The sequence below is a fragment of the Canis lupus genome, chromosome 31 (genome assembly GCF_011100685.1).
Source record: "Canis lupus familiaris isolate Mischka breed German Shepherd chromosome 31, alternate assembly UU_Cfam_GSD_1.0, whole genome shotgun sequence".
In the NCBI taxonomy this organism is placed as follows: domain Eukaryota; kingdom Metazoa; phylum Chordata; class Mammalia; order Carnivora; family Canidae; genus Canis; species Canis lupus.
Genome location: NC_049252.1, coordinates 25,619,635 through 25,632,259, shown reverse-complemented (window position 1 = coordinate 25,632,259; position 12,625 = coordinate 25,619,635). Strand labels below are relative to the sequence as shown.

At 38.8% G+C, this 12,625-nt stretch overlaps 1 protein-coding gene across 1 annotated transcript; it reads left to right on the top strand.

Annotated features, from left to right (window-relative positions):
- Positions 1–3,629: 3,629 nt before the first annotated feature.
- On the top strand, positions 3,630–5,909 carry CLDN8 (claudin 8). Its single transcript, XM_038581314.1, has one exon. The coding sequence runs from the start codon at positions 3,971–3,973 to the stop codon at positions 4,646–4,648; it is 678 nt and encodes a 225-aa protein (XP_038437242.1). The 5' UTR covers positions 3,630–3,970; the 3' UTR covers positions 4,649–5,909.
- The last annotated feature ends 6,716 nt before the right edge of the window (positions 5,910–12,625 follow it).

Sequence of the window (12,625 nt, the reverse complement as noted above, 5' to 3'; positions counted from 1 at the left end):
TCCCCAGATATGTCAGAATTCATGGCAACTCAGATTTTCATTTTTAAGAAATGAAAAATGCAATGGAAAGTAGAAAATAAAAACATTTCAGTGATCACTATTCCCACTGTCTATTTGTTATTTACATTTATGTGGAGTTTTTTGGGGGGAGGGAAAGGGGAATAATCCTGAAATAAAGAGAACTCCTGAGACATTAAGAACAGACCTTTCAAATGTGGCTTACTTAATTAGATTAGCTAGTATCTAGATGCCATAGATTGCAGTTTTGTTTCCCGCCAAAATTTGTGTTTGAAATCCTTTAATGCAGTGATTTTTGGATGAGGTCATGAGGATGGAGCCTTCATGACAGGATTAGTGTCCTTTGTAGAAGAAAAAAAGAGTAGATCTCTTTCTCTGCCAGGTACAGCAAGAAGATGGCCAATTGCAAACCAGAAAAAAAGGCTCTCTCTAGAACCCCACCATCTGGCCCCTTGATCTCAGACTTCCCAGCATCCAGAGCTGCAAAAAATTAATTTCTATTATTTAAGCTCCCAGTCTCTCATATTTTGTTAAAGCAGCTGAAGTGACTAAGACACTAGAAAATTATTATACAAGAAGGAGTACATAGAGCAATTAAATATAAACCATAGAGGTGGCAAATATGGAGGGAACTACTTAATAGATAAGGGCTTTGAGAACAGAGAACATGAACAGCTGGTCATCATGAAGGACAAATAGGATGATGGCTCAAGAACATGTAGCAATGCACAATATTATTTTGGGAACCACATACAAAGAGATCTATTGATATGTTCACTTGTTTTCTCAGGACAAGATGATCAGCCAAGTACAGTTAATTAGCAGGGAAAAATAATTAAAAATAAATACAGGTTGAAAACTGTCAACACAACAGAGAAAAATAAATTCAAAAGCAAATTCAGAAAACAATAGAAATTGTCAATTGCTTGACTGGCAGAAGCAAAGATTATTTCAAGTAGTGATAAGAATTAATAGAAACCCCAGACTAAAGGATTGTTGGTTAAAGACTAATTGCCGTAGGAATAAGGATGACAAAAACAAGGGCAGTCTGACAGTGACATTGTGTGTTATCACTTATAAGAGGAAAGCATTTGCATGTGTTATGTAGTTATCAGGGCTGAATTTAATTTCACAAATTTAATTGCTAAATTTAAATCATGCTTCTGATAATATAGACAAAAGGGAGATCTCCAAAGAGCAAATACAGTGGGTCAACATGAGCATGCTTTTCTTTTATGGTTCTTGGTAATCTTTTGCTTCTTCCATAGACATGGAGGTACAGATTATAGAATAACCTGTGTTGGTTGCTCTGTAGTTCTGAGTTAAGGAACAGCAAAAATGTTATCAATCTGCTTATTCTCCAGCCATCATTGCTTTCTGAATTTTGCAGGCAAGTTACTCACTTTGTAGAGACATAATATTATAGAAAAGCAGGTAAGCAGTTAATTTGACTGTTTCATCTCTGAATTTAGGCCTTTCTGTCCCTAGAAAACTTGGTATTACCGTTTCTCTCTGTTTATCTCATTTCCTACAATTTTTAGGGCACAATTATTTCAAAATATCATGGGGTTAAATGGATCACTATGTGATAAGAAACCTACCTGGATGCCCTGGGCTAGTTCCTGCTAAGACTCTATAATTATTCTAATGCGAACCCAGGGTTGGTTTCTCATTCCGATCCTAATCTTCTGGCCAGGACAATTTTAGTGATAAAGAATTAATATCCTTGAAGTGAGGAAAATATTTGTGTGTGTGTGTATGAAATAAAGCTTGATGCTCAAGGGAGGAGAGGTTTGTGAGTATAAGAAGTCAACAGTGCATCAGTGTCCACTTGGGAAGCAGCTCCTATGAAGGCAGAGGCTCTCACATATGTAATTTCCTATTTCTGTCTCAAATTTTCCCCATTTTTATGGGAATATTTAGCAATATCTAAACAGAGCTACCAAAAACATTTCATATATGCATTTAGAAAAAGAAATTTTTATTTGATTCTCTCTGTGTGTGTGTATATATATATATATATATATATATATATAATTTATATATTTATATTTAGTCATTAATTCAATCAGCTATTCCATTCCTTTTCCCAGGTTGGCAATTAAAGAAAAAAAAAAAATCTGCTGTTTTGATTTCAACTATTTTGCTGAGCATGGCAGATTATTTTTCCAAGATCAATCAATTTTTCTCTCCACTACAAATCTGTAACTCATATAAGCCTGAAGGAGAAAATGCTAGCTATTTCCGTTAGCATAAGGAACACCCTATAGTTTAGTCCTTTAACAAGGCAACAAGTGAGAAAATTACTGTAAATATCAAGTGTCAATTTTTTTAACTTTGGCTTGTCCAATCTAATAAAATAACAACTTGGACAACTGTCTATTTCTTTTGTTTTATTTGTTTTACCAAAGACAGTTCACTCCGGCATCTCCCTCTTCCCATCCAGACCATTTACCACTTTGTTTCCATAACCTCTGTAAACTACTCAGAATTTTTGGAATTATTAAAATTTCAAAGTTCAATAAGTGAGCAAGAAGAAGTAAAATTGTAAAGAAAAGACTTTTTATGATGTAAAGATAAGATGAAAATGCAGCTTGAAATTTGAAAAGATCTGAAAAGGAAGAGCACTGCGGTCGATCTCCAGAGAAAATTGCTAGTGGAAGTTTCCCAAATCAACATGCATGTTTATTTCTGCCACCACTGTCAACATCATTATTTTGAGAAGAGACAGTTTAAATTGCCTTACATTTAGGAGCTTCTAGTTCCTCTAGCAGACAAAGTATTAAAGACCAGGTTGTTTAACACCTAATACAATTAAAGACCAGGTTATTCAACACCTAATACAATTTGATTCAATGAATACAGTCACGTTATCCTGTAAATATTTTATATAGAAACATCAGCCATTTATATAGACTCAGGACTCTTGTATCATCTGCAGGTTCTAGTTCCTGGAGTCTAGGAAGACAGAGAAGCAAAGATAGAGCCACAAAAGAAGATAAATCTGTAATTCACTTCATTGCTTGGTAGTGTGAGTGCTTGCTACATAAGAAAATCCTAAAAAAAAGAAAAAAAGAAAGAAAAAAAATCCTATGGATTAATGTATTGTTTTTGTGACTATTTTTCTAATAAATCAAGATTATCAGGAAAACACCAATAAAGTCATTTTTCTGGCTCTAAAAAGAACAACATGTGTTCGGTGCCATGGAAGAGGACAACCTTGCATATTTAATTACTTTCACCTTATTTTGTCTTTTGGTGTAATCAGTTCCCTGATTTCACCACAGTGAAGCTTGCTTTGAAATTGTAGACACATTAAATCAACCACTTGGATCACATGTGTCCCAAAGAATGTGGTTTCCCAAGTATGAGCAATCCATCAATCCCCTACTCTCCTTTCACTTTGGCAATTTGACCGTCCTGGCCAATTTCTTAGGTACATGTTTTATTATATACCTTGGTCACAGGAGCTCATACAAAGAGTTTCAGAATTGCCTGTACAAAGTACACCTTTGATGTTGCAAGAGATTGGTGCATTTCTTGATGATTGTGCAAACATTCATAATTGTGCCTGCAGGTAAACCTACTGCTGTCTTCTTGGAAAACTGAGAGGTACAAAGAATGTTTATGTGCAGGTCCAGTCGTTCCAAGTATCTCTTGTCGGTTTAGACACACCTGGGTTACCATCCCCCTCTTATTGGCTGAGAAAGTTGCTGCACCTGATTTGTAAGTTTACCTGTCCTAGTCAATGTGGGGGGGGGGGGGCACTTCAGCCAGCCAACACTGGATTTAATCTAGCTGGAAGTAGCAAAGCAGGCTCTTTTAAAAATCACTGGGCTCTGAGTTCATTACTACAGGAAAACTGTTCTCTCCTGAGGCACAGAGAAACTTGCTTTGGAGCAGCCCTACTGGCTCAGGAGTTTGGTGGCCTAACACCCATCTCGGAGGACACATGGCTACCTACGCTCTGCAAATTGCTGGACTGGTGCTTGGTGGTGTTGGCATGGTGGGCACACTGGCTGTTACCATCATGCCTCAGTGGAGAGTGTCTGCCTTCATTGGAAGCAACATTGTGGTTTTTGAAAACTTCTGGGAGGGACTGTGGATGAATTGCGTGAGACAAGCTAACATTAGGATGCAATGCAAAGTCTACGATTCCCTGCTGGCTCTCTCTCCAGACCTACAGGCATCCAGAGGGCTGATGTGTGCTGCGTCTGTGCTGTCCTTCCTGGCTTTCATGACCGCTGTCCTGGGCATGAAATGTACCAGGTGCACTGGGGACGATGAGAAGATAAAGGGACACATATTGCTGACAGCTGGTATCATCTTCATCGTCACGGGCATCCTGGTGCTCATCCCGGTGAGCTGGGTGGCCAATTCCATCATCAGAGAGTTCTACAACCCAATAGTGGAGACTGCCCAAAAGCATGAGCTTGGAGATGCTCTCTACATAGGCTGGACCACCGCGCTGGTGCTGATCGCTGGAGGGGCCCTGTTCTGCTGTGTTTCCTGTTACAGTGAGAAGAGCAGAAGCTACAGATACTCCATACCTTCCCATCGCACAGCCCAAAAAAGCTATCACATGGAAAAGAAGTCACCGAGCGTGTACTCCAGAAGTCAGTATGTTTAGTTGGGTCTAGTTTTTAATTTTACCGATAAAGCTATGCCAATGACTGAAATGCCCACTGTTTTCTAAAAATGGAACCCAAAGGAACATTGATTTGTCATTCTTAACTGCCATTCTTAACATTAATTACAGGAACTGTGCATTGGCTATTTATGATTCTATAAGCTATTTCAGCAGAATGAGATATTACACACAGTGCTTTGATTGTTCTAGGAAGTGCAGTAATACATTTTCTAAAATGATTCATGCATCTTTTCCTTTTGCCATTACTTCAAAATGACATTGTTAAAGACTGTATTATTTTACAACTGTGATTTCTCTATGACACAGCATTGTGTATGTAGATCAGCATGACGTTTATATCTCAGATAAATAGAGACAGGCTTACGGGGCTCTATTTTAAATGAAATTCTGATTCAATACACTGAATAAATAAAATTCAACTATTGCTTTTCAGGGGAATCAGGGATAAGATTGAAGAAGGTTAATATTAATTGTGTAAAAACAGCTTAGCGATTAATGTGCCTGATTTATAACGAAGGTTAAAACGAAGGCTTTAATCATCAGCGTAAAGGAAACTAAATGGCTTTCTGATATCTTGTTTTTCAGCCTAGAAGTTAGAAATCCTAACTCCTTTATCCTCTTTCCCCAGAGGCCTTTCTTTTCTTGTATATTAAATGAACATCTTTTAAAAGGCAGATATTTTGTCAAGGGGCTTTGCATTCAAACTGCTTTTCCAGGGTTAGTCTAAGAAGAAAGATAAAACTGTAGTCTAAGAAACATTAAAGACTTCAGAAAACTGATTTTTTTCCCCCTCTGAAGTTTTTATGGTGGAGAAGGATGCATTCTGGCAAGAAATCATGTATGTGTGTGAATATTTTAATAACTATTTGAAAACAGACTTTGGGCTTTTAGGCAATATAAATAACTGGATAGCACAATAATATATCTTAGTTTTTAATTGCTTATCAAAAATCAAAAACAATTTATCCTGTCTATACTCTATCTGTTCCTGAGGTATCTGTAGATACCAAAGATCAGATTGTCATTTGAATCCCATCAAAAGCAAATATTTAACGTGTTCCTTTTTTTATTCAGATTTACTAAGGGATAGAAAAATATCATACCTTTGTGTTTCCCCCAAATTTGATGCAACTGATAATTCAATTTGAAATTTGTTTCCGTGTTTTGCTAGCCTAAATGACCGTATATATCTGTTTTATGTCCTTTATGTTAATAAATTATGCCTTTTCTATAAATTTGATACTCTTTTGTTCTTTTTCTTTTTTTTTTCCTGTTTATTAACTTTTAAAGGGTTTAGAATCCTGATATTTTTGGCTTTCCAATTGTAAAAAGAGGCCACATCTTAAATATAAAGATAGATTCAGCATTACTTTTTGAGAATATAAAATACTGTATATTATTTAATATTATTCTTTATAATCATTGGATTCACACACTAATATTTGATGTGGACAATGTATTTGTAACTTATTGAGACAGTGCTGTAGGTTCCAACAAATCTATCTACTGTCAATATTATGTAAGTTTGAGCCATTTCTATTAAGCCACTATTAACCCATTTCTATAAAACCTTCATAGCTAAGTAAGTTTCTACCTCGGAGAAATAACATTAATTAATACAAGGGCTAATGTTTTTAGGAGCACATATTATATGCTAGGACCTCTACTGCTTTATACAAATTATATCATTAAAGATAATCTCAGATGACGACCCCTGGGAACAATTCAATGATTACCCAATAGTCAGGAGAAAGAATAAGGACCATCTGACTTCACAGCTCATGCTTTTTTCTCTCCAGAGAAAGTAATTTTCTTCAGGAGTGTTCAATTTATCACCTTATCTTTGCATGTGGAAATGACATGCTTAACCAGTAATAGTTAGGAAAAGTTAGTGTTTTTTTCCCAGGTTGGTGATTTTGCAACAGCCAAATGCTAATTTAGCCTAAGCATGCTTGCCCCCTTTGTTCAAACCATTCATGAGAACAGAAAGCAAGGAAAACTGAGGGCCTTGGAGAGGTAATCCAGTCTTCTAAGTAGGTCTTGACCAAACATCCCCTTTACCTAGAAACCTCTTCTGAAAGCCCCGAATTCAATTTTTATTTTCTTCTTCTCTCTACTGCAGAATTATAACACTGCTAGTTTTCCTTATGGCACTGCCTCTTGAGTATCTCTGAAGTTTTTCTCCAACTTTCTACACTTGCTGTCACCTCAGCTCTTTCTTACCTGGTTGATAAAGGCTTCCAGACTTGTGTCAAGACCTGCAGGATCTTCTTGCCCCAGCCCCCTATCATGTTCCTATCTCAGTTCTTCCTAAAATGCATCTCACCCCCCTAATTCTTGTAGAAATGCTTCACTGCCATAAAGTAGGCCCAAATACCTTCGTGGGTGATAACTATGGGGAGGGAGATCTGTCTTATAATCATCATGGCAAACGTTATCACACAGTACCATCAGCGTATACCCAGTATGATAATAATTCTAAAGTCAATGTCCAGAAACTAGAATAATTTATATGCCAAAGGGCTTCCTTAATATCTTGAAACAGAGGCACTGGAATTGGGAGATGGTTTGATTAGTGGCACATTATGTACAAGAGGACATTTTATAATGTTGTTTTATAACGTAGTTTTATGGAGAAACAAGGTGACGTGATGGAAAGAACACAGAGGACATGGTTTTACAACCTGAACTTAGAGCTGGGTTTTTTTTTCACCCTTTTTTTCCCTGCTCTTTCTTACTGTACCACCTGCTGCTCCACCAGGAACTTCTTCTACTGATTTTTTATTCAAAATGACTCCTTCATGCACTGCACAAACAGTCATTAGGCTGCACTATGCTAAGTTTTAGGGATACAGGGATGTTTTTGTGTTCAAGGAATCTAGATCTAATAGTTAAGAGGGAAGAGCAAGAAATGCAGCCTTACTGCATGTCTACCATGTGCTTGGTGCTTTTCTTTCTTTACCATATCAATCTTCTAAGAATTCTGTAAATTATATATGAGATCATGAAAACATTTGGTCTCAAAGTGATGTTATATATAATATCATATATATACACACGTGTGTGTGTGTGTGTATGTGTGTGTGTATCCTAAATCAAGAGCCTATGTTTTTCCTAGGGCGATATTTTCCAAAGGCATCCCTTCCAGAGTAAACTTTGTGTACAATTAAGTGTGATCTCACCATCTCATCCCCTGGGCTCCCTATGCCTCCTTGGTCACAGCACCCTTTCTCCCTGAACCCCAGAATAGACCTCATCATCAGTTTTTGCTACACTTTTTCTCCTCCATCTCCCCAGTCTCAAACCATATGCACGATTTGCTGCTTCTTAGTTTCTAACATCCATCATCTTTTCCCCCTTGGAATACATTGTATTTTTCTAGATTTCTATCATAGGCCTTATATTTCAAATTCTCCAGGCCTCCTTCCTTGTCCTGAGAAAGCCTCCCAGAGCTGCCTGGATCCCAGCAACCCCTCCTTCCAGCCCTGATCCCACTCTCCCAAGCGCAAAGCAAATTAGTAGCTGGGACCTAGCCAATAGGCAGAGCCCAGAGGCCTGCTTTCTGCAGATCTTCAGGCTCTGCCAGATTCTAGGAAGAAAGGACAGACTAATGAGAAGCCAGGGATCACTGGTGCGAGGCCCAAGGCTAGGCCTGAAGCTCTGTGCTCGGCATAAGTGGCACACGTGGAGACCTGTGGGTTCTATCTAATTTACAAGTAGTCCTGGAAGGAGGGAGGCATCTGTACTCCTGCATAGTCATGGAGAGATAATTTCAGATGCCAGAAAAACTGGGGGAGGTTCCTTCTTATTTTGAGGCCTTGGAAGGTGAGAATCCAGAGGACTGGGAGCTCAGAGGTGACTTTCCAGGGCCCCAGCAGAGAGATGGCAACTTTCAGGTCACTGGGTCACCAGCCAACAATGAGGGTTCCTGCCACCCTAGGGCGTGCTGTGGCTGATTACAACAGCTTAACTTCCACAAGGAAAAGAGATCCTAGAATCACATACAGGGTTCAACTGCCAGAAAAAGGAAGTGCAGGCTGAAAGCTCATAACTAGCAGGCAACCTTTGAGGAAACAGATCTGCTGGGAAAGAGAGGGCATCTTATACAAACAAATAAGAGCCTAAAGCAGCTTGAATTGCAGGATTAAAGGGTTCCTTGTTACTGAATAATGTGGTTTCCACATTTTAAAAAATCTGTAGGACACTGAGAGTTGAGGGGAGTCAATGCTGAGATAAGAATTGGGTGTTTGGGGATCCCTGGGTGGCACAGCGGTTTGGTGCCTGTCTTTGGCCCAGGGCGCGATCCTGGAGACCCGGGATCGAGTCCCATGTCGGGCTCCCGGTGCATGGAGCCTGCTTCTCCCTCTGCCTGTCTCTCTCTCTGTGTCTCTCATGAATAAATAAATAAAATCTTTAAAATATATATATATATATATAAAAAGAATTGGGTGTTTGGAAGCCCAAGTAGAAGACAAGCTTATAACACAGAGCAAACAGAGGAAAAGATGCAATTCGTGAGGAAAAATACAGAAAACTCAGAGAACAAATTCAAGGATCTAAAGAGCAAATTTGTAGAGAGGAATAAAGACCAGATGGAAGGAGAAGCAGTCCCTGACAGGGAAAAATCAGTGTTTAAAATGAAAGGCTTAGGGCGCCTGTGTGGCTCAGTCAGTTAAGATTCATGATCTTGGGATCCTGGGGTGGAGCCCGTTGGGATGGAGCCCCACGTCCTATTCCCTGCTCAGTGGGGAGCCTGCTTCTCCCTCTCCCTCTGCCTGCAGCTCCCTCTTCTTGTGCTCTCTCTCTTTTTCCCTCTCTGTCAAATAAATAAATAAAATCTTAAAAATAAAATAAAATAATAAAATAAAAGGCTCTAATTTGCAGGTAGAAAGGGCTCATTGAGGCCTAGGAAAACTAAAAAGAAAGTTTGTAGTTAAACTCTTAAAGTCACAATAAAACAAAACAAAAACAAACAAAACCCACGTGTGCAAACTTTCACCAACCATAAGAAATTGCTTAACAATAACCAAAAAAAAAAAAAAAAAAAAAAAAAAAATCATACTTGTATCCAATCTTTCCACCACTAGGTGGTGGATTATTAAGTAAAGGCCGTGGGAGAGCACATCCCTAACCTAAGGAGTCTACTCCCAGGAAGAACCTCATTCCTCTGTGAGTGAGAGAGAAAGGCATTTTGTGGTTAGTCTAGGATGTAGCACCCTGTCCTTCATAAAGCTCTTCTGAGGGCAGCACTAAAGCAATGCAGGGTGGAAGGAATGTGGGAAGGAGGGAAGCCTTGGGCAGCCATGAATCTTGCAATGAACAATAAGGAATTGGCTGGCCCAGAGCCTGGAGGAACATTTGCTTCAGGAAACCACTACAACTATGCCACTATTAGTGCTCAAGTTCAGAACTGCTGTGTTCCCACTCTTGCAGATAATTGGACACCTTTAGCATAGAAAACAAAATCATCTAACAGTCCAGATTCAGGGTTTTTTTTCTTCCCATCTTCTACCCCAGGCGCCACAATGCTCATATTCTAGCCTGCCAGGCTCCATGTCATTTCTTTGCCATCCAGGAATTCTTTTCCCCAAGACCTTGATGATCTGCAACACTGTGGTCATCCTTTATTGTCAGGTACAGTTGCACCCTTGAGCTGCTATCCTGGCTCCCTTTGGCTGCACCCACATCCCCCCCAGGCCAGGTGAGCCAGTGTCAGCTGGTCCTGCTGTGAGACAGATGTGCACCAACCGGCCTACCTCTCCACCAAAGCAAACTTAGTCTTTCTTAGACTAAGAGCTCAGTGGGCCCCCTCCTTGTCCTTCAAACCACTATGGATCATAAATCGTCTTTACCCTATATTGCTAAACTCCATTGTCTGCCCCTTTCCCTGACTCTTCTTCGTAGGCCAATAAATACATATGAATATGTGGGAAACAGAAAGAAACTTTTATAAAAATATTTAAAAATCAGAAGAAAGGGATCCCTGGGTGGCGCAGCAGTTTAGCGCCTGCTTTTGGCCCAGGGCGCGATCCTGGAGACCCGGGTTCGAATCCCATGTCAGGCTTCCGGTGCATGGAGCCTGCTTCTCCCTCTGCCTATGTCTCTCCCTCTCTCTCTCTCTCTCTGTGTAACTATCATAAATAAATAATAATAATAAAAAACTTAAAAAAAAACAGAAAGAAAATCAGAATTGAACATTTTCTTGATTCAGGAAAGAATTTATACAATCCTTCTTAGCAATGGGTTAAAAGAAAAATCAGCTTTTCTTGTCTTTTAAATTTTTTTTCTTGTCTTTTAATTTTTTAAAAGATAGAATAAATATTACTAACAGGCAGCAAAACAAAGCAACACAAAACAAATAAGAAAACCATCCATATACCCACCTCTTTCTTACTTGGCTTTTCTCCAGATACCCAATCCTCCTCCTTAACTACCAGTCTCTAATATCATTAACTTTGTTGCTTCTATCTTTGGTTATTTTTTTTCTTTTGTGATTGATGTGTGGGAGGGAGTTAGGAAAGAAGAAAGCCCATGGTTGGAGATTTTTTTGTTTTGTCTGCAAGCCAGTAAAAATATACTTGTGCAAAAATCATAAATGAATCTCTTTACCTCTCTCTCTCTCTTTGTCTGAATTAGATCAGCTTTCCTATGCCTTTCCCCCACCTAAAGTAGAGATATGGGTAGATACCTGGAGATCTTCTTTGAAGTGGGAACTGTGATTTATTAGATGCCAAATTGTAGAAATGCTTTAGAAATTAAACTTTTTTTTTTTTCCAGCTTTAAAGTAGAGAAGCCTTCTGAAGTCAATGAAGCCTAGCCTTATTGCCCAACTATGGTCCAACACTGAATCTCGATGCAATTCTTTTATGTTTATCAAAGGGAGAATTAAAAGAGGAAAAAAAGATTGAGTGCTGGGCTCCATTCTAGTTATTTCTTACTAAATGACAAACTGTCCCAAAACTTGGTGACTTAAAACAACAACCTCTTAGTATGTAATGAGTTTGTGGGTTAGAAATCCCAGCAGAGTTCAGCTGGCCTATAGCACTAATCGCAGCTGGTAGCTCTGGTCTAAAGAACCCACAACAACAACTTGCCTCACTGCCTGGCACTTGGCAATGATGTCTGAAAGTCTGGATTCAGATGAACCCATCTTCTCGTACGTGTGGTTTTAGGGCTTCTCCACCATGTCTTTCCAGCAAGGTAGTCAGACTAGCATGGTGGATAGGGGCCCTAAGGATCCAAGGGAAAGAAACACTACTTTTGATAGACCTGGTGTAGCTTTCACCATTCGCAATTGGTCAAAAGCGTCACAGGGTCAAAGAAAGGAAGTTAAATTCTACTGTACAATGGGAGGACTGTCAAAGAACAGAGACCATTTTCAATCCACCCTATGTCCAAGTGAAGTTTTAAGAATTAAAGGGAATATTTTCTTTCAAATGCACTTACTTCATGAAACATAGGCACAACTTAAAAAGTGCTTTGTATTTTAAATTAGATAAGAGGAAACATGTTACCTATTGGACAAAAGCAGGTGTAAAGACATTTATAAATTAAAAATAAGAGGCTTATTTCTCTCTGTAAAAAAGAGGAGGGGAAGAGATTTCCTTCCTCTTCTTTTTCTTAGAACATTTACATTAGAAAACTTGTGTTTTCTCCTTTCTTTGAAATACATATAAATTCTTTAGATTGTAGACAGGTCTTCTGTCAGCTTTGTGATCCAGGAATGTCTTTCTGTAGGACTTGAGAGATCTCCCTTTTAAATGTAAGCATGAGGGGAGATAGCACCTATCTGTGCTTTCTGTGGGAGTGTAAATCTTGCACCAAGTTGCAAAACAACTAATCATAAAATTACGAGAAGTTTGTTTCTCTTCTGGACAATGTCATTAGTTAATATAGATATAGATTATCACCCTAATTACCAAGTAAATTTGGAAAGAACTCTGTGTGACAAAGGTA